We start from the raw sequence: 23,184 nt of genomic DNA, 5'->3' as shown, positions 1-23,184 counted from the left end.
TCGCCTCAAAAAAAAAAAAAAAAAAAGGGTATCACTGGAAAAAATGGCAAAATGTTAATGGAGACTTGAGGATTAGACAGTGGAAATATATCAATATTATTTCCTGATTGTTATGACTATTTTGGAGTCATAATGGTCAGCAGCCTCAGTCAGGAGGCTAAGGCAGAAGAATCACTAGAACCCAGGAGGTAGAGGCTGCAATAAGCCGAGATCACACCATTGCACTCCAGCCTAGATAATGGGAGTGAAACCCTGTCTCAAAAAAAAAAAAAAAAAAACCTTCAGCAAGGTTCAGGCGGCTTTGCACTATTTTTTTAAAAAATTTTAATTAAAAATAAAAGAAATTTTGGGTGATAATGATGTGTAAATTCATCAATTGTAATGATGTACCACTCTAAAGAAGGATATTAATAATGGAGGGGGCTGTACATATGTGACAGGAGGAAGAAAATATATGAGAAATCTCTGTACTTTCTCCTCAATTTCACAGTGTAAACTTAAAACTGCTCTAAAAAGTAAAGCTTATTAAAAAAAATAATAAACTCCTCATTTCACTCAGGTAGGGTGATAATTACATTATTGCTGAGTATTTTTAATTGAGGGAAAATTTCTGTTAACCATCATTAAATTTTGGCTTATAAATCTACTTTTAATCATCCTGTCAACATATATAATTGACCATATGAAAAAGAACTCTTTCATAGCTGCTTCAGGTAAAAGGGCTTGTATATAAATTATGCATGTTTTCCACCATTGCATCTTAAGCTAATTACCTCCTGCATGCTTCATACCAATTAGAACAATCACTGAGCTTTGAAAAACTCTTCATGTTAATGTGGGAACTACTACTCACTAAGAATAAATACACTTTAAAATACTAAGCTGAACCTTTATTACATTTATTTTCACATAAAATATTATCATTTTGAGACAAAGTCTCACTCTGTCCCCCAGGCTACAGTGCAGTGGCATGATCTCTGCTCACTGCAACCTTCGCCACCCGGGTTCAAGCAATTCTCCTGCCTGAGCCTCCCGAGTAGCTGGGATTACAGACACCTGCCACCATGCCCAGCTAATTTTTGTATTTTTAGTAGAGACGGGGGTTCACCACGTTGGCCAAGCTGGTCTCAAACTCCTGACCTCAAGTGATCCACCCACCTTATCCTCCCAAAGTGCCAGGATTACAGGCATAAGCCACCTGCGCCCGGCCCAAATCATTTTTTTCATGTTTATATTTATCACCTGGTTAATGATCAAATCCTAAATATCTAGAAAGCATCCAAACTGCAGGATTCTGAAAATATTACAAAAGGTTAATCCTATTTGTAAATGTTCCTGAAACAACTGCCAGGCCTTAGACAAACTGCCAAACCAAAAAGCCATTACCAAGACCCAACAACTAAACAAGCAACTACAATTTCCTAGTTGGAAACCTAAGCGTCATAACAGTTACGTGTTGTATAATAGACAGTTTGCCTGTGCAGAATAAACCTAAAGTATTACAAAAATATCACTTCAATCCTTATATCATTTCTATTCCCTGTTCTCTAAAACAGAAACTATTTTGTTATCTCTTCTCTCAGCTGCCCAGAAAGGCTTGGCGCACATGGCGGAGATTGATAAACATCTGTCAAACTGAACCATGAGTTTCTGCTGCACATTTTCCTTGGGTGGTCATCTACTACATACTACATGCCATTTACTACATACTACGGTTATTCGTGTCATGGTCCTATGTCCATTATGGGATTACAAGGCTAGAAGTATCTTCAGAACAAGAATCACAAGTTTATCGATTTCTTTCTAAATTCCCATGCCACCAGAAATTTCACACAAAAGAACAAAAGATTAGTTGTTTAAAACCAGTGCACCTTTATCTGTTAACAAAACTTGCATAAACTGGGAGTCAGGATATATTCCTTCCCATTTTCAGATGGAAAAATAGAGCAAAAAATGAATTACTCAACTCACTTCTATGGTTTGACCAGAGACCAAATCCATCACTTCCTTCCTTTCTATATGATGACTCATTACCCTGTTAGAGACATTCAATGGCTCCAATAAAACCAACTACAACACAAAAAAGTATCTGATACACATGTTGGGCAATCATAGTTTTAATAGCTTAGTTTCAAACTCTATTATATGAAACTCACACAAGAACACAAAGTCCTTACTAAATAAGGAAAAACTATACAAAATTAAAACAAATTCAAGTTTATAAGAAATGAATGTTTGAATAAATTTTAAAATGCACTATAGCACATGAAGTGGGGCAGCAAAAACAAGGGCCTAGATTTAAGGTCTACTGGGTCCATTTTAACAGCTAGCATTGCAAGAATATAAGATAAAATAAAGGAATGACATTTCATCATACATACCCTCCTTGGGCCACGGGTTTATTATTTTGTCCCTGCTCTCTTTTCCCTCTTTCCCTCAAAGTATTTAATTCGCTTCCCTTAAAGAAATTAACTTGTTTCCCTCAAAGACAAGATGTTAACTAAAAGACAACAGAAACATAGCATGCGGAAGAGAACAGCACAAGTTGACACCCCCTAGAGTTAAATGTGGTGGGGGAAAAAGAGTTAATTCAACTCAATGGACTATAAGGAAGAGCTAAAAGCTATAAGAATTATGACAAGGGAAAATGTGTAACTCCAGTAATGGATAAACCCAAAACAAACACCAGTATTTCTCAAATTCTCACCTTCCTTCTCATAGCTGATGTGTTCATTCAGGCAGTAATATGGTATCATACACATTGGTGATACACATGCTTATTAGTCCCACATATTCCCAAGCTGCAGAAATATTTTCCTCTAATATAACAAAAAAAAAAAAAAAAAAAAAAAAAACAGTCTTTTGTGGTTGTTAGCAAAAGCCTGAAAAATATACCAAAAACCAAAATAGTATCTGGTAGACCTATCTGGTTTGCACATATGCAACACTAAACTTCTCAAAGATTTAAATAGTTGGGAAAGCACTTACTATTCTAAAACCTTATTTGGATTCAATATAGAAGTACAAGCAATTTTCTTTTTTTTTTCTTTTTTTTTTTCTTTTTAGTAGAGACGAGGTTTCACCATGTTGTCCAGGCTAGTCTCAAACTCCTGACCTCAGGTGATTTGCCCACCTCGGCTTCCCAAAGTGCTGGGATTACAGGCGTGAACCACTGTGCCCGGCCAGAAACAAATTTTTGTCGAAAGCAAAACTCATCTGATCAAAAAAGAAAATACTGCCAGGCACAGTGCCTCACACCTGTAACCCCAGCACTTTGGGAAGCCGAGGCCAGCGGATTAGAGGTCAGAAGTTTGAAACCAGCCTGGCCAACGTGGTGAAATTCCATCTCTACTAAAAATACAAAAATTAGGGCCAGACACGGTGGCTCACGCCTGCAATGCCAGCACTCTGGGAGGCCGAGGTGGGTGGATCACCTGAGGTCAGGAGTTTGAGACCAGACTGGCCAAGATGGTGAAACCCCATCTCTACTAAAAATACCAAATTAGCCAGGCATGGTGGCGGGCGCCTGTAGTCCCAGCAACTCGGGAGGCTGAGGCAGGAGAATCGATTGAACCCAGGAGGAGGAGAACTGCAGTGAGCTAAGACTGTGTCCAGAATTGGTTCCTTCCAGTGGGTTCTTGGTCTCGCTGACTTCAAGAATGAAGCCGCAGACCCTCGCAGTGAATGTTACAGTTCTTAAAGATAGTGTATCCCGAGTTTGTTCCTTCAGATGTTCAGAGGTGTCCGGAATTTCTTCCTTCCGGTGGGTGTGTGGTCTCGCTTGACTTCACAGTGAAGCTGCAGACCAGACCTTCACAGTGAGTGTTACAGCTCTTAAAAGGTGGCGCCTCTGGAATTGTTTATTCCTCCCGGTGGGTTCCTGGTCTCGCTGGCTTCAGGAGTGAAGCTGCAGACCTTCAAGGTGAGTGTTACACCTCATAAACGTAGTGCGGGCCCAAAGAGTGAGCAGTAGCAAGATTTATCACGGAAGAGCTAAGAAGACATCTTCCACAGTGTGAAATGGGACCCCAGTGGGTTGCCACTGCTAGCTCCAGTGGCCAGCTTTTATTCCCTTATTTGGCCCTGCCCACTTCCTGCTGATTGGTCCATTTTACAGAGTGCTGATTGGTACATTTACAGACCTTTAGCTAGACACAGAGTGCTGATTGGTGCATTTACACACCTTTAGCAGACACAGAGCGCAGATTGGTGTGTTTACAATCGTTTAGCTAGGCAAAATTCTCCAAGTCCCCACCCGACCCAGAAGCCCAGCTGGCTTCACCTCTAAAGATCACGCCACTGCACTCCAGCCTGGGCAATAACAGTGAAAATTCATCTCAAAAAAAAGAAAAATGCAAAATTAGCCGGGTGTGGCGGCAGTCGCCTGTAATCACAGCTACTCAGGAGGTTAAGGCAGAAAAATCACTTGAACCCAGGAGGCAGAGGTTGCAGTGAGACGTGATCGCGCCACTGCACTCCAACCTGGGCAACAGAGCGAGAGACTCTGTCTCAAAAAAAAAGGAAAAATATATATACTTATTTAAAAATTAAATTGTTCTTGATTATTTTCATCAGGAAATACACCATTAGTACTTTAAAGCAATTACTGGCATTGTTGGGGTTTTATTATTAAAGATTGTTTCCTTTCTATGAATAATATTAATGGCCTATAGTATTTTCTTATAATTGTAAGATGATACAACTTATGCTGCTCAATAAGCCTGTCTCTAAACAAAGTTTAAGCACAAAGCTTTACCATGGAGTAAGAACCAAATGGAAATATATAAAGAATAGTAACATTTGACATTTCAAGCACTATCAAGAGTCACTGCAGCCTCTGTGCTCACTGCAGCCTCCACCTCCTGAGTTCAAGGAATCCTCCCATCTCAGCCTCCCAAGTAGCTGGCACACCATCACACACCTCTATATCCAGTTAATTTCTATAACTTTTGTAGAGATGGGGTCTCTCGTCTTTTTGCCGAGGGTAGTCTCAAACTCCTGGGCTCAAGCAATCCTCCCACCTCAGTCTCCCAAAGTGCTGAGATTAGAGGTGTGAGCCACCACATACACCAAGAAACAGTGCTTTAATTAACTTGGACAAAAACTGTTACTTTTGGAAAGGCAGAAAGGTGGCCTGATTAGTGGCCAAAGAGGACATGATTTAATTAACATTTTTGTCAGAAGAGCCTATATGCAAATAACATCAAATAGTATTAAACCAATCTCAATTAATCAGAGAGTTTTAAATCTACTTCTAAAAACATGTTTTTAAACCTCATTAGTGCCGGGCGCGGTGGCTCAAGCCTGTAATCCCAGCACTTTGGGAGGCCGAGACGGGCGGATCACAAGGTCAGGAGATCGAGACCATCCTGGCTAACACGGTGAAACCCCGTCTCTACTAAAATACAAAAAAGTAGCCGAGCGAGGTGGCGGGCGCCTGTAGTCCCAGCTACTCGGAAGGCTGAGGCAGGAGAATGGCGTGAACCCGGGAGGCGGAGCTTGCAGTGAGCTGAGACCCGGCCACTGCGCTCCAGCCTAGGCGACAGAGCGAGACTCCGTCTCAAAAAAAAAAAAAAAAAAAAAAAAAAACCTCATTAGTAACTCTGAAGGGCTGGGCACAGTGGCTCACACCTGTAATCTCAACACTTTGGGAGGCCCAGGCAGAAGGATGTCTTTGAGGTCAGGAGTTGGAGATCAGCCTGGGCAACCCCATCTCTATTTCAAAAATAAAGAAATAAATAGCCCTAGAAATTCGGTCTTTAATCACTCATTTCAAAAGAACGAAAAAAAACCTCAAATATAATGCCTTGTCATTACATGCACATAACATGTTTGTACCACAAACTAACCTGCTGACATTAATTTTTTTGTTTTGTTTTTTGAGACAGAGTCTCCCTTTGTCCTCCAGCTAGAGTGCAGTGCCACAATCTCAGCTAACTGCAACCTCCGCTTCCCGGGTTCAAGCAATTCTCCTGCCTCAGCCTCCCGAGTAGCTGGGACTGCAAGTGCATGCCACCACATCCAGCTAATTTTTGTATTTTTAGTAGAGACAAGGTTTCACCACATTGGCCAGGCTGGTCTCAAACTCCTGACCTCAGGTGATCCACCTGCCTCGGCCTGCTGCTTGCTTTTAGTTTTGGCCGGAGGCTCTACTTCCCAATATGCAGGCTGTAATCCTCTATAGGAAATAAAGCTCTCCTTTTTCTTCTTCCACAGATTTCATGGTCTTTTGTTAACGGTATAGACTGTATAATTTACACATGAATAAAATTCGTAATTATGCATGTTAATACATTATAAACAAATGCATGATTAAAAACTAGAAATAATATAAATTTCATGTCAATAAATTTAACTTCTTTTCTCTCAAAAATAGTGAGATGTGTGTGTGTATATATAAGCATTATATCCAGCCAAGCAATTTAAATTTTTTTTTTGTCAACCTAGCCTGCTCTTCTAGATTCAGAATAAAAGGTTTTAAAGGAGATTAGCCAGGCATAGTGGCACACACCTGCAATCCCAGCAGTAGTACTAGAGAGGCTGAGGCAGGAGGAGTGCCTGAGACCAGAAGGCAGAGGCTGCAGTGAGCTGAGATCATGCCACTGCACTCCAGCCTGGATGACAGAGTGAGACCTTGTCTCAAAAATAAATAAATAAATAAATAAATAAATAAATAAATAAATAAATAAATAAATAAAAGGTTTTGAGGGAGACAAGGAATCACTATTTAAGCACTATCTCCTGGCAGAAGACTTTGGTATACATATTGAAAGAAGCTGGCATCCCTTGTTGGCTTCCCCTATTCAACTTTGTTTCGTAGGTTCCTAACAACCTATCTCCTTGCCTTTATTCAAAGTCTTCAACAGATAAGTGGGTAAGGCCACAAAATAGCAAGAAAAACAAAAAAAAGTCCCATATTATATGCAATTCAACTTCATTAATTCAAAATTTACAACAAAGACTCTTCATAGAAATCAAAATGGTAACAGAACTAGACTTGGTCCATGAGTTACTTACCACTGACCTCACAGAATGGAAAGATGCTCAATAAAGATTTCTGAATGACCAGGAAGGAAAAAAACATATAATAAAATAAATGGTGTGAGTCATAAGTTCATTTTACTCAACAAAAATTTATTTAACACTAAGAAATGAGGACATAACAAGCAAAAAAAAAAAATAAACATAATTCCTCTCTTCACAGAATTTTAGTTTAGCAGAGTCAGAGGTAAACTTGAGTTGACTCATCTAATTTGTTATAATAGGAATATCTCCCTTGCTTATACCTCCCAGGAAGCTGTAGATCAATTCAGACATTTGATGAGCTTCCATTATCGAGTAAGTCCTACACTAAGTAACTGTAAATAAACTGCTTAATTCTAAAGCACCAACCATATGTGGAATATTAGTGTCAATTCTGTTGGCCATATCTACATTAAATATTCTGGACAAATAAAAAGTATTTGCCAACTTTCATTTTCCAGAGCATAAATCTATCAACTCTTCAAATTTGCAAAACTAATTTTTTTTTTTTTTTTTTTTTGAGATGGAGCCTCACTCTGTTGCCTAGGCTGGAGTGCAGTGGTGCAATCTAGGCTCACTGCAACCTCTGCCTCCTGGGTTCAAGCGACTCTTGTGCCTCAGCCTCCCGAGGCACTACAGGTGCACACCAACATGCCCGGATAGATTTTTTTGTTTTTAGTAGAGATGGGGTTTCACCATGTTGGCCAGGCTGGTCTCAAACTCCTGAGCTCAGGCAATCTGCCTACCTCAGCCTCCCAAAGTGCTAGGATTACAGGAGTGAGCCATTGAGCCTGGCCCAAAACTAATTTATTTCACTGTCCTCAGACATTTTCTAATAATTACTAGAAAAGATCTAATTTGCTCATTGAGCAAATATTTTGTGCCAGGCACTGTTCCAGGTACTGGAAATGAGTAAGAGACAAAAATCTTTGCCCTCACGTACCAGGGAGGGAAAACACACAAATAAATAACATACACTGTATGTTAAAAGAAAATATGTAGGGGTAAAAAAAGCATGGAAAGATAAGTATAAGCAAGGGGAGAGTGACCAAGTGGCAGGAGTATGTTATAATTTTACACAGAGTAACCAAGAAGGGGTCACCAAGAACGTGATGTATCAGCAAAAGCTTGAAGTAAAAGAACCAATCATGCAACTATCTTGGAGTAGAGTACTCCTGGCAGAGGGCACAACAAGTACAAAGTAAAAAGGCCCCGAGGCAGAAGTATGCCTGGTATGTTCAAGAAAAGGAAGCCAAAGTGGCTGAGGTTGAGTGAACAAAGAAGGGTACAGGAGTATAACAGGAGATGATGTCAAGGCTAGATGCTGATCGCTTGTGGCTTGTAGGCAATATTGTTTTGCTTCAGTTTGCTTTGGGTTTTTTTTTTTTCCAGCTTTACTGAGGTATAACTGACAAAAACTGTATATATTTAAAGTGTACAACATGATGACATGATACACATATAAACTGTAAAATGGTTATCACAATCAAGATAATCATTTCTTGATTATCTTTGGTGGGGGCGGGGAGTGGGCAACACTTAAAATTTACCCTTGACCAGGCAAATAGTAGCTCACACCTATAATCCCAGCACTTTGGGAGGCCAAGCTGGGTGGATGGGTAGAGCCCAGGAGTTCGAAACCAGCCTAGGCAACAGGGCGAAACTCTGTCTCTACAAAAATTAGCAATATGTGGTGGTACATGCAAGTAGTCCCAGCTACTCGGAAGGCTGAGGTGGGAGGATCACTTGAACCTGGGGAGGTGAGGCTGCAGTGAGCCATGATCATGCCACTGCACTCCAGCCTGGGTAACAGAAAAAGACCCTGCCTCAAAAAAAAAAAAAAAAAAAATGTATATATGTATGTGTGTATATATATACACACACACATATATATACACACACATATATATATATACACTGACTGTCTTAGTAAATTTCAAGTATACAATATTATTAACTATAGTTACTACACAGTACATTACACCCCCAAAACACATTCATCCTATAACACAAACTTGTGCCCTGTGCCCAACATCTCCCCACTTCTCCCCACCTCCCAATGGCCCCTGGCAAACACCATTCTATTCTCTGCTTCATTCTACGGGTTCAACTTTTTAGATTCCTCATATAAGTGAAATCATACGGTATTTGTCTTTCTGTGCCTGGCTTATTTCACTTACCATAATGTTTTCCAGGTTCATCCATGTTGTCACAAATAGTAGGGTTTCCTTCTTTTTATGACTGAATAATATTCTATTATATATGCAGTTGACCCTTGAACTGTGTGGTCCAATATACACAGATTATTTTCAACCAAATATGGTATTCATCCACATATACAGATGGATGGATGACTTTTCATATACACACGTTCCACAGGGGTGACTGCAGGATTTGAGTACATGCAGATTTGGGTATACTTGGGGATCCTAGAACCAATGCCCCATGTAGACTGAGGGAAAAGCGTGCATACAGTACACATTTTCTTCATCCATTCATCCACTGACACGTAGGTTGTTTCCATATATTAGCTACCATGAATAATGCTGAAATGAACATGGGCGTGCAGATGTCTCTCCGAGATAACGATTTCATTCCCTAGGGATATATACCCAGAAATGGTATATATGTTTGTCCTATTTTTAATTTTAGGGAGAACCGGTTTTTTTTTTTTTTTTTTTTTTTGAGACCGAGTCTTGCTCTGTTGCCCAGGCTGGAGTGCAGTGGCGTGATCTCGGCTCACTGCAACCTCTGCCTCCCAGGTTCAAGCAATTCTCCTGCTTCAGCCTCCGGAGTAGCTGGGTCTACAGACACTCGCCACCACACCCAGCTAATTTTTTTATTTTTAGGAGAGACAGGGTTTCACCATATTGGCCAGGCTGGTCTTCAACTCCCGACCTCAGGTGATCTGCCAGCCTCAGCCTCCGAAAGTGCTGGAATTACAGGCATGAGCCACCACGCCCCGCTGGAACCAGTTTTTCAAAATGGCTGTTCCAATTTACATTCCCACTGAATACAAGGATTCTCTTTTCTCCACCTCCTTGCTATTAAGTTGTATGAGTCCTTTATATATATATATATACACACACACACACATATATATACACATACACATAAACACACACGCACACACATACTGGATATAAACCCTTTATCAGACAGATGTATGGTTTGCACATTTTCTCCCATTCCATAAACTGCTTTTTCATTTTGTGTCCTTTGCTGTGCAGAAGACTTTAAGTTTGATGTAGTCACTCTCATCTTTTCTTGCTTTTGTTGCCTGTGCTTTCGGTGTCATATTCATAAAAACCATTGCCAAGACCAGTATCAAGGAGCTTTTTCCCCTATGTTTTCTTCTAGGAGTGTATCAGTCCATTCTTATGATCATATGAAGGAATATCTAAGGCTGGGTAATTTATAAAGAAGAGGTTTAATCAGCTCTTGGTTCTGCAGGCTTTACACAAAGCATAGTGCTGGCACATACTTCTGGTGAGGTGTAATCACGGCAGAAGTGGAGCCAGCATGTCACATGGTGGGGGGGCTCCCAGACTAATTTTAAACAACCAGTTCTCACGTGAAGCAAGCAAGAACTCACTTATCACCAAGGGGATGGTGCTACACCATCCATGAGGGATCTGCCCCCATAATTCAGTCATCTCCCACCAAGACCCACCTCCAACACTGGGAATCACATTTCAACAACAGATCTGAAGGGAACAAACATCTGACCCATATCCAAGAGTTTTATAATTTCAGATCTTACATTTAAGTCTTTAATCCATTTCTAGCTAATTTGTGTGTATGATAAAATGATCCAATTTCATTCTTTGCATGTGGATATAGTTCTCCCAATGCCATTTACTGAATTATCCTTTCCCCACTGTGTACCTGGTGCCTTTATCAAAGCTTAGTTGACTGCACAGATGTGGGTACATTTCTGGGCTCTATTGTGTTCCATTAGTCTACATGTCTTTTATGCCAGTAACACACTGTTGTGATTACTATAGCTTTTCTTGAGACAGAGTTTCGCTCTGTTGCCCAGGATGGAGTACAGTGGCGTGATGTCAGCTCACTGCAACCTCCACCTCCTGGGTTCAAGCGATTCTCCCAACTCAGCCTCCTGAGTAGCTAGGACTACAGGCATGTGCCACTATGCCCAGCTAATTTTTGTATTTTTAGTAGAGATGAGGTTTCTCCATGCTGGCCTTGAACTCCTGACCTCAGGTGATGCAGCTTCCTCGGCCTCCCAAAGTGCTGGGATAACAGGCGTGAGCCACCATGCCCGGCCTATAGCTCTGTAATATAGTTTGAAATCAGGAAGTATGATACCTCCAACTTTGTTCTTATTCAAGACTGCTTTGGCTATTCAAAGTCTTTTGTGGTTTCCTATGACTTTTAGGGTCCTTCTATTTTTGTGAAAAATACCACTGGAATACTGATTGAGATTGCATTAAATCTATAGATGGGTTTGTGTAGTATGGACATTTTAACAATATCAAATCTTCCAATTCATGAGCACAGGATATCTTTTCATTTATTTGCATCTTCTTCAATTACTCTCATAAATGTTTTTTAGTTTTTAGCATACAAATCTTCCACCTCCTTGGTTAAATTTATTCCTAAGTATTCTATTCTTTCTGCTGCTGTTGTAAAGGGAAATGTTTTCTTAATTTCTTTTTCAGATCGTTTGTAGTTAATATGTAGAAACACAACAGATTTTTGCATGTTGATCTTGTCTCCTACAACTTTACTAAATTTGTTAATTAGTTCTAACAGTTTTGGTAGAGTCTTTAGGGTTTTGTATACATAAGGGATCATGTCATTTGCAAACAGAGTCAATTTAACTTCTTCCAATTTTGATGCCTTTTATTTATTTTTCTTTCCTAACTGGCTGGCTAGGATTTCTAGTACTTTGCAGTACTTGATTAAATAGAACTAGTGAAATTGGGCACCACTGTCTTATTCCTGATCTTAGAGGAAAAGGTTTCAACTTTTCATGCTTGAGTATGATGTTAGCTGTGGGCTTGTCATATATGGCCTTTGAGACATCACTAACAACAGAATAGTTAAAATTTTAAAACCTGACAAAACCAAATGCTGACAAAGACGAAGAACAACTGGATCTTTGCTGGTGGGAATGCAAATGGTACCATCGTTTTTGGAAAAGAGTTTGGCAATTTGTATAAAGCTAAACATACATTTACCATATGGTAATAATCCCACTATTAGATATTTATTGTCAAGGCAAAGAGAAGGCAGTGTGACAGACCTGCCCAAGTGCTTGTTAGGTTCAGAAAGCCTACCATTTACATGGAGAGCAGAAGGAATAGTAGTAAAAGGTACAGACCTTGTGCAGAGCAATACCAAAACAAAAGGAGCCAGGTGACTACAACATAGATATGACACCCTGTTGCAGATGAGCCAATGCCATGCTGCAACTAAGTCTTACAGCCTGCAGCTACTACCTAAAAGGGTACAACAGAGAGCCTCATCTCATCAGAACCAGGAGGTGATGAGGCACTGTTATCATGTACAGCTTCCTTGGCAGATGAAGAGATTGAGAAAGGGCTTCACATAAGGTCCTCACAAACTTCCCATAATCTCATATTCCAAGAGGATCACAAGGTGCTCTGCCAAAAGTCAGATCAGATGCAGTTCAAACGCTGCCTATGCAGCCTATGCGGATACATCCACTGTCACCAGGGTACAACAGTGGATCTGTTCACTTAAATTTACCCAAAAGAGTGAAGACTTATGTTGCACCAACACCTATATACAAATGTTTATAGCTGTATTCACCACTGCCTGAAACTAGAAACAATCCAGAAATCCATCAGTTGGTGAACGGATGAACAAATTATGATTCTTTCATACCACAGAATATTAATCAGTAGTAAGAAGGAACAAAGTACTGACAAAACACAGTAACACTGATGATTTTCAAACGTATTAGGACTTCTAGTACCAAGAAGTCAAACACAAAAGGCTCTATACTATATAATGCCCTTTATATGGCATTCTGGAAAAGGCAAAAACTAGAGGGACAGAAAACATATCAGTGTTTACCAAAGGCTAGTAGTGGAGGGACAGGACTGACTACAGAGGATACAAGGAAAATTTTACATTGTGGTGGTTACATGACTATGTAAGTTTATCATAATTCATAAACCTTGACACCAAAAAAGGGTGATTTGTTCCATATATGTATTAAACATCAATAAACCTGACTTTAAAAATCAAATGAGAAAAAATTCATGTTGTAAATGATTCAAAACAAAGCTGTTACATCATTCAAATTTTCTACAAAGTATATTACTTGTTTAAGAAAAAAGAGCAAAACTATGCTCTTTGCATGAACTCTGCAAATATGAAAAGTATTGCAAAACTTTACAGAACATAAATGTCACTCAAAAAATCTAATAGGAAAAAACTTGCAAGGTAAATTAACAGGTAATTATATCCTACTTATAAAATAATTCAAGGCCAGGCATGGCAGTGGACAGCTGTAATCCCAGCACTTTGGGAAGCCAACGCAGGAGAACTGCTTAAGCCCAGGTGTTCCAAGACCACCCTGAGCAACATAGTGAGATCCCACTTCTAACAAAAAAAAAGAAAAAAAATTAGCTGGGCATAGTGGTATAAGCCTGTAGTCCCAGCTACTTTGGGAGCTGAAGTGGGAGGATTGTTTGAGCTTGGGAGTGCAAGCTGCAGTGACCCATAATTGTGCTGCTACACTCCAGCCTGAGTGACAGAGTGAGACCCTGTCTCAAAAAAAATAAAAATAAAGCAATAAAAATAATTCAGTGCATAGGCTCTTGCATATTCAAGTCTGTATTTCTTACATTAAGCAACTATTTAATGAGTGGCTACTACATGTAGAACACCCTACGGCTAATGGGAAAATATAGAAATGTTTAAGAAATGACTCCATCTTCTAGGACCTTTGTATCTGGAAGGAAACACAAAGTAAATGAAAAATCCAAAATAGAATGGTGTCGCCCTACATGCTCCTTCATGAATCCAATCTATTAACCAATCCCATAAAAATTCAACCATAAGCTATCAAAAATCTACAACTAGGCCAGGCACGGTGGCTTACACAGTAATCCCAGCACTTTGGGAGGCTGAGGCGGGCGGATCACCTAAGGTCAGGAGTTCGAGACCAGCCTGGCCAATATGGTGAAACCCCGTCTCTACTAAAAATATAAAAATTAGCCAGGAGTGGTGGCGTGCACCTGTAATTCCAGGTACTCGGGAGGCTGAGACAGAAGAATTGCTTGAACGCAGGAGGTAGAGGTTGCAGTAAGCCAAGATCGTGCCACTGCACTCCAGCCTGGGTGACAGAGACTCTGTCTCAAAAAAAAAAAAAAAAATCTAAAACTAGCCTAATGTAACTTTCAGAATATTCACAAGGTAGAGTCAAATGGTGTCTAGATTGGCTTTGTCTTCTCTATCGTTTTTTTCCCAGAATCTCTGGACAGTGAGTAGGATGCTACAAAATAGATTTGGGGTGGGTGTAAGCAAATCACAGCATATTCATCCACCAAATACACTTCTTCCACCAAAAGATTACCTTACACACACTGAAACTGCATACTATTAAATTCCCTGCATTTTAAAAGAAAAAGTAACACCAAAAGCACCTCATGCTCAAATATATGTCTACTACATATTTCACACATAAGTAAATCAATTTGGTTTATATACTATTCTCTGGGTGAGAAAAGGCGACTCTAAATAAAGTAAACCTATCATACATTCACACATTACCCATACCAAGGTAAGAAGAAAAAGTAAATGAGGCTGGGCACAATGGTTCACACCTGTAATCCCAGCACTGTGGGAGGCCGAGGCGGATTGATCACTTGAGGTCAGGAATTCGAGACCAGCCTGGCCAACATGGAGAAACCCTGTCTCTACTAAAAATACAAAAATTAGCTGGGTGTGGTGGTGGGTGCCTGTAATCCCAACTACTCAGGAGGCTGAGGCAGGAGAATTGCTTGAACCCAGGAGCCGGAGGTTGCAGTGAGCCAAATCACACCACTGCACTCTAACCTGGGCGAAGGAGTGAGACTCCATCTCAAAAAAAAAAAAAGAAAAAAGAAAAAGTAAACGAACAGTTTATTAACTAATTATTTTGGTAAAGAGCAATTTTGAACCAGGAAGTTCTTCAAGGAAGGGCGAAATGAGGTGAGACTGGATTCCTTGGATCAATAACAGGAATTATGAGGTCACTTAAGTTCGTTGGACAAGAAAGTGTAGGAAGTGTACAAATGACAAAATGTTTAAAAGAGCAAGGGGCTCAAATATAAATTAGCCTGTTTTTGCAATCTTGTCAAAGGTCTTGAGGATGACTGATTTGTTACTGAAAATCTATTCACCAAATGTCTCTGCTGAGAGTTAGGGACTAATTTCTTGAGGAATGGTAAACCTTGATCAATTTCAAATGAGTTGAGTCATCTTAATCTATGGGGAATTCAGTCTTCCAAATTCTACTCAGTCTCCTTACTCTCAACTGACCTCTTTCTCCTTCATTCTAGGTATTTTCAGATTCTCCCATTTGCAAGAACATACAGAACTCGACTTATAAATATAACCAATCTCCTCCCAATATACTATATAACATCCATTTAAAAAGAAAGTCAAGCCCAGCAACCTTAAAAGTTTCTTTTAAAGGTACAGAATATAGAACATAAACCCATTTCTACAAAAATATTGATATATAGTTGTGCATACAAAAAAGATTTAAAAGTATGAGTACCAGATATACATTCAAGATGATTGGGCAATTTTCCATTTCTTTCATAATATCTACTTGTATTCTCTCATAATTTTTCAACAATGAGCATGTATTCTAATTATTTTTATTAAATAAAAATTTTAAATCTTTATAGCATTTTAGTAATTACTTTTTATGAAACTGACTGATAATATCCCCTTGTAAACCTCTCATGAAGTTTTTAGTGAACTCTGGGAGTATCCATGCTGATTAAGAGAAGAAAAGGAAAGCTACTACTATGTCTCCTATTGTTCAAATATATATCAGGTAAAAATTTAAGGTAAATTCTTAATTTCTTCTCTTTTGAGTAAATCCATATTATGGGATGATTCTACTTTTAATTCAAACAATAAGATTTTACTGTGTATCTATGTGAACTGTCACTCACAAAAATCAGTAACTTTTATCTAACAAAAATGTACATATCAACAAGTCAGCTTTTCAGATTTCAGGAAAGTAACAAAAAGGGAGTTATTTCATCTACCAAAACAACTATATTATAATAAAATTCTTCTATTTGCAAAAACGCAGATTCCAAGCTAACCAAAACATTTTTAATTCCTGGACACCTTCAAACATATTAGGCATTATACCTGTAATTTTTTTTTTCTTCTTTTGAGACAGAGTCTTGCTCTGTCACCAGGCTGGAGTGCAATGGCACGATCTTGGCTCACTGCAACCTCTGCCTCCCAGGTTCAAGCAACTCTCCCACCTCAGCCTCCCAAGTAGCTGGGACTACAGGCACACGCCACCACACCCAGCTAATTTTTGTATTTTTAGTGGAGACGCAGTTTCACCATGTTGGCCAGGATGGTCTCGATCTCCTGATCTCGTGATCTGTCTGCCTCGGCCTCCCAAAGTACTGAGATTACAGGTGTGGGCCACCGTGCCTGGCCTAGATATGTATATTAATAAATGAAGAAAAGAAACACGGGTCTTACACGTATCTCAAAAAAAAGTCTCTACAAACTACTAAATCCTTTGTATAGGCAAGAAATAAAATCGATCTCATAAATATCAGCAAATTGTATTTATACTTATCATCATATTTTAGAAAAAAATAATGTGACTATCCCATTTTCTAGAGGTTAGAATAATGAAACTGTCTAAATTTTTATTAAAAATGACTTTTAGGCCGGGCGCGGTGGCTCAAGCCTGTAATCCCAGCACTTTGGGAGGCCGAGACGGGCGGATCACGAGGTCAGGAGATGGAGACCATCCTGGCTAACACGGTGAAACCCCGTCTCTACTAAAAATACAAAAAACTAGCCGGACGACCTGGCGGGCGCCTGTAGTCCCAGCTACTCGGGAAGGCTGAGGCAGGAGAATGGCGTGAACCCGGGAGGAGGAGCTTGCAGTGAGCTGAGATCCGGCCACTGCACTCCAGCCTGGGCGGCAGAGCAAGACTCCGTCTCAAAAAAAAAAATCTTTACAGGACTTTACATGACTTTTAGGGGGCCAGGCGCGGTGGCTCACACCTCTAATCCTAGCACTTTGGGAGGCCGAGGCGGGTGGGTCATCTGAAGTCAAGAGTTTGAGACCAGCCTGGCCAACACGGTGAAACTCCATTTCTACTAAAAATACAAAAATTAGCTGGGCGTGTTGGCACGCGCCTGTAATCCCAGCTACTCGGGAGGCTGAGGCAGGATAATCAGTTGAACCCGGGGGACAGGGGCTGCAGTGGCTGAGATCGTGCCACTGCACTCCAGCCTGGGCAATAAGAGCAAAACTCTATCTCAAAAAAAAAAAAATTTAGGCCGGGCATGGCAACTAACACTTATAATCCCAGCATTTTGGGAGGCTGGGATGGGTGGATCATTTGAGATCAGGAGTTCATGACCAGCCTGGCCAACATGGTGAAACCCCATCTCTACTAAAAATACAAAAAGTATACAGGTGTGGTGGCGTGCACCTATAATCCCAGCTATTCAGGAGGCTGAGGCACGAGGATCGCTTGATCCCTGGAGGCAGAGGTTGCAGTGAGCCAAAGTCGTGCCATTGCACTCTAGCCTGGGCAACAAGAGCAAAACTCCATCTCAAAAAAAAAAAAAAAGGAAAAAAACAGATTTTTAAACATCTTTTTGGAGACAGAGTCTCACTCTGTCATCCAGGCTGGAGTGCAATGGTGGGATCATGGCTCACTGCAGCCTCTACCTTCCAGGCTCAGGTGATCCTCCCATCTCAGCCTCCTGAGTATGTGGGACTACAAGCATGCTACCAGGCCCGGCTAGTTTTTTTTTGTTTTTGTTTTTGTTTTGTTTTTGTTTGTAGAGAAAGGGTTTCGCCATGTTTCCCAGGCTGGTCTTGAACTCCTGGGCTTAAGCCATCCACTGGCCTTGGCCTCCTAACGTGCTGGGATTACAGGCATGAGCCACTGCTCCTGGCCTTAATTTCTAATGTTAACTGCATTAGTAACCTAGAAAACAGCTTCTTACAACCCTGCTCTATTTGTAGACTGTGTGTGTGTGTGTGCGTGTGTGCGTGTGTGTGTGTGTGTGTGTTTCAATACAGGAACTATCTGATCACTCTTAATGCTGATGGTATTTCAGAAGGGTACTTTTCTTTTTTTTTTTTTTTTTTTTGAGACGGAGTCTTGCTCTGCCGCCCAGGCTGGAGTGCAGTGGCCGGATCTCAGCTCACTGCAAGCTCCTCCTCCCGGGTTCACGCCATTCTCCTGCCTCAGCCTTCCCGAGTAGCTGGGACTACAGGCGCCCGCCAGGTCGTCCGGCTAGTTTTTTGTATTTTTAGTAGAGACGGGGTTTCACCGTGTTAGCCAGGATGGTCTCCATCTCCTGACCTCGTGATCCGCCCGTCTCGGCCTCCCAAAGTGCTGGGATTACAGGCTTGAGCCACCGCGCCCGGCCTAGAAGGGTACTTTTCTAAGACACAAACAATTTAAATAGAGTTCAATTATTTTCAGGACAGCACAATTATTTCCCTTCCTTGGCTCAATTTTCATATAATCCACATTTAGAATGTTATTTACCTTAAATGTTTTGATGTTCCTAGGCATAAAACCAGTGACTTAAGAACACTGAGCCCAGGCATGATGGCTCATCCCTGTAATCCCAGCATTTTGGGAGGCTAAGGCAGGCAGATCACCTGAGGTCAGGAATTCAAGACCAGCGTGGCCAACACGGTGAAACCCCATCTCTACCAAAAATACAAAAATTAGCTGGGTGTGGTGGTGCACGCCTATATTCCCAGCTACTCAGGAGGCTGAGGCAGAAGAATCACTTGAACCCAAGAGGCGGAGGTTGCAGTGAGCCGAGATTACACCACTGCACTCCAGCCTGGGTGACAGAGTGAGACTCTGTCTCAAAAAAAAAACAAAACAAAACAAAACAAAACACTGAACAAAAACACTTATTACACATGCAGATTTTTTTCTACTTTATAGGCAAAAATTACATTTCCACACAATAAAATGAGTGTTGGGTTAGTTAACTCGAGCTAGTGGCTAAGACATGATGCTATAATAAGGCTAAATTAGCCAGGCACGGTGGCTCACGCCTGTAATCCCAACACTTTGGGAGGCCGAGGCGGGTTGATCATCTGAGGCCAGGAGTTCCAGACCAGCCTGGCTAACATGGGGAAAACCCGTCTCTACTAAAAATACAAAAATTAGCTAGGCATGGTGGTGCGTGCCTGTAGCTCCAGCTACTCGGGAAGCTGAGGCAGAAGAATCACTTGAACCCAGGAGGCGGAGGTTGCAGTGAGCTGACATCAAGATCACACCACTACACTACAGCCTGGGTGACAGAGCGAGACTCTGTCTCAAAAAAAAAAAAAAAAAGAGGCTACATTGACCATTTGATCACTGATCCTGTGAATTAACTTTCATCTATTGCAGGGTCACAGGCAACATCAAAACCCCTGCTAGTCAGTTCTTTAGTCACAAGGCGCATCAGCCAAATGTACAGCTGGATCAGCACAAATCCACTATCACCACGTTCTATTTATCAACTTTCCCAACAAATCACGTAAGAGCTATCATCCTGACAGAGTGTACCAATTATATACCCAAGGCATCCTAAAATAAATGATAATCTAAAAAGAAAAAGTGTAAAATCTACTTCAGATGCTAAATTGAAGAAATAAACTATTTTAAAATCTAAGTTCATTTTATTAAATTAATATTAATCAATATTTATGTTTTAAATTTTAAAATGTCACCACACTAAATTTTGAGTCCCATTGCTAAAACAGATACTGATAGTAGTGACATTTTTCTCTTTTCAACTGGAGGAAATGTATATAATATTTAAAAAGACAAGAGAAAGCTGTTTATTTTTTATTTCTTACTGGTAATAATTGCAATCCACTTTTCCACCCTCAATTTCTCTTCTGACCTGCAACTCTTTCCCCATAACATGCTGCACAAGGCAATGGAATTACCACTTCAGTCCTTTAGGTTTTGCCTCTACTAGAGCTTGTGAATTCCCTCAGAACAGCATTGCTTCCTCCAGTCCTCCTTGGTACCAGCAGTGCACTACAGAGCATAAATTAACTACATGGTATTAATTTCCTCCAAGATCAGCCTCTCCTACTAACTAGACTATCAAACTCTGTAGACACTAGGTATGTACCATCCACCCCTCACACAGTTCTAGGCCATAAAAGACTTTCAATTTTAGAGAAACACTGAGCAACTGAACCTTTTTTTTTTTTTTTTTTTTTTTTTGAGACGTAGTTTTACTCTTGTTGCCCAGGCCTGAACCTCTGAATCTTTTCTACCCCCTCATATCAGTAAAGTACCTTACAAGTGGACATTTGTATGTTTTTGTATTAACCTTGCCTACATCCCTTTCCTAGTAGCCATACTCAACTGCCTCTTTCGAGGGAACAGGTTTGTACTGTGGTTCATTTTCAAATACAAATGTTGTCTACAAGATAACAGTATGTCTAATCAAACAAAATCTCACTTCCGTGATCAACAATGTGGCCATTACAAAACTTATGAACCTATAAAATTGTAACACCAGTTTCTTAAAATTTACACTAAAACATGAAAATGCTTTCCTATATAGCTAACGTTAAGAAAGGTGCCTCACGCCTATAATCCCAGCACTTTGGGAGGCCGAGGTGGGTGGATCACTTGAGGTCAGGAGTTCGAGACCAGTCTGGCCAACATGGTGAAACCCCTTCTTTACTAAAAATACAAAAATTGGCCGGCTCTGGTGGCAGGCGCCTGTAGTCCCAGCTACTCGGGAAGCTGAAGCACGAGAATTTGCTCAAACCTAGGAGGTCGACGTTTCAGTGAGTCGAAATCGCGCCACCGCACTCCAACCTGAGCTACAGATAGAGGTTGTCTCTCAAAAAGAAAAGAAAAAAGAAAGATCCCTGGAGAGATGGAGGTGGGAGCAGGAAAAAAAAAAGGACTGTGAAGAAACAGTTTAACATATTGCTTCCATTTCGACCTTTATCCCAAGAGAATTTAAATGGGAAAGAAAAAAATGGAGGCAGAACCCATAACTCAAAATAACCATTAACAAAAAAGCAAAAGATGCTAGATTTTGCAAACTGCATTTTAACCTGCTATCCTTTCAAGTAATGTTTAAAGAAGGATTTTTCTTTAATCCACAGAATATTTTGCTTCATCCAGGAGCAGCTGGATCTCATATCATCCAGTAACCCCCACCTCCACGCACACGCCGCTACCACTACAAGCCCCTGTGCTAAACGATCCATCACGGTAAATAATTTTTAAAAAAACAAAAAAAAACAGGAGGTTCATCTTCCCAATTCTCAGAAACAGTCATAGTCCGTCCTCTTCCCACCCCCAGGAAAATTGCCTATTCTAACGGGACTAGGAGGGAGGGGGGAGTCAGCTCACTACCCTTCTCCACAGGGAGAAAAATGGCATTAACTTCCAACAAGAGACTGCTGCTCTTCTACCGTATCCCCTTTAGAACATAAAATATTAAGAAAGGGTTTCTGAAGCATTCACAGGAACAGAAAACTAAAGCCTGAAGCACTTCACTCTGCAGCAAGATAGCCCCTTAAAAATCGTCCAGAATGTGGGGGATGGAGGTAACCCGTCAATACCCGCGACACCCCTACCCTATGGGGGAGCAGGATTCCGTCAAACAGAAAATGCCACTCTCCGCCCCCTCTGCCATCCGGAACGCTGACCGGCGCGGAGTGCGGGGGCGGCCGAGGGCAGCAGCGGCGAGGAGGCGGGACGGGACACACGCACCGCGCCGAGGACTGCTTCACGGCTTTTAAAAAGGTTTTAAAAATGCAGTTTCTCCAGCCGGAGGATTCCCACCCATTCACCAGCCCCAGCCCTCACCCAGCTCCCCACCCCCATCGGGGACTCCGCCGGGCCGTGTCCCCCCGGCGGCCTCGGCCCCACACCCCGAGGCGCGCGGCCCCCCATGGGGGGGTCCCCTACGCGTCCCTCACCGCCCCCTGAGGCCCGACGCTCCCCAGAGGGGGATGCTTTCGCACCTGGATGTAGTTGTTCTCGCAGTAATCGGCCACCCGTTCCAGATTCGTGTAGCTGTCGAAGAGGGCCCGGCGGCCCCCCGGGATTTCCTCTTCCAGCAGCATCTGCAACTCCGCCATCTTCACATCCTCCTCCTCCTCCTCCTCCTCCTCCTCACACAGCTCGCAGAGGGAGCGGCGGCCGCAGCGCCAGAGAAACCCAGGACCGGGAGAGGAGGAGCGGTGGCGACGGCGGCGGTAACTCGGGAGGAGCGAGAAACAGCCCCAGCGCGCGACAGGGGAAGGGGCGACGGGGGCGGGGCGCGAGCCGACGGACTGCGAGGACGGTCACCGCGGCGACGGCCGGCCGGGCGCGCGCACGCGCGCTCCCCTCCCTCCGCCCCCGGGAGCCCGAAAAAGATTCCCACCCTCGCCCGCGCCGCCGGCCCCTCCCCCACTTCCGGCGTCTCCTAGCGACGGCGGGGGTAGGAGCTGGGATGCGCGCGGGAGGTGGTGGCGCAGTTAACCCTTCCGCCGCCCGCCCACCGCCGGAGCGACTCGAGAAGCCCCCACCTCCCGGCGTCCTTTGTTAGTCCGGCGGGAAGGAACCACCCTGCTCTGCTGGCTTCCCGCCGGCTCCCTCCGGGACTCATCTCGGCTCTGTCCCCACGGAGGTTATCGGCCTGGGGAACTTCTCGAGTCTTTTCTCCCTCTGCCGCTGACGGGAGGCCGAAGGAGGGCACAGCCTCCACTCTTGGGACCCTCCTCTGTGAAAGATCACACCTCATCAGGGCAGGAATAAAACTCACAAACTTCCACGCAGCTTTCAATGCCACCTGACTTCATTTTTCTTAAATTTGACCTCATCCTCTTTATTGCAGTGAATTGCAGTTTCCTAACCCCAGCTTTCCTGCGCTCCTGCCTCTTTGCACTTCCCCACTAACGCCGTTCTC

The 23,184-nt window shown here is 42.0% G+C and overlaps 1 protein-coding gene across 10 annotated transcripts in view; it reads right to left on the bottom strand.

The window, feature by feature from the left end:
• Nucleotides 1-22,851, bottom strand: part of ABI2 (abl interactor 2) — a 115,163-nt gene extending 92,312 nt beyond the window's left edge. For all 10 annotated transcript variants that reach the window (XM_010352619.2, XM_030916187.1, XM_030916189.1 and 7 more), the window contains exon 1: nt 22,256-22,851. In XM_010352619.2, the coding sequence (XP_010350921.1) occupies nt 22,256-22,372 (117 nt within the window). In that variant the 5' untranslated portion in view covers nt 22,373-22,851. The remainder of the gene's footprint in view (nt 1-22,255) is intronic.
• Nucleotides 22,852-23,184: the final 333 nt, after the last annotated feature.

This window comes from Rhinopithecus roxellana, chromosome 14 (assembly GCF_007565055.1).
Source record: "Rhinopithecus roxellana isolate Shanxi Qingling chromosome 14, ASM756505v1, whole genome shotgun sequence".
In the NCBI taxonomy this organism is placed as follows: Eukaryota; Metazoa; Chordata; class Mammalia; order Primates; family Cercopithecidae; genus Rhinopithecus; species Rhinopithecus roxellana.
Note: the sequence above shows the minus strand (reverse complement) of the source record. Positions and strands in the feature narration are given on the sequence as shown.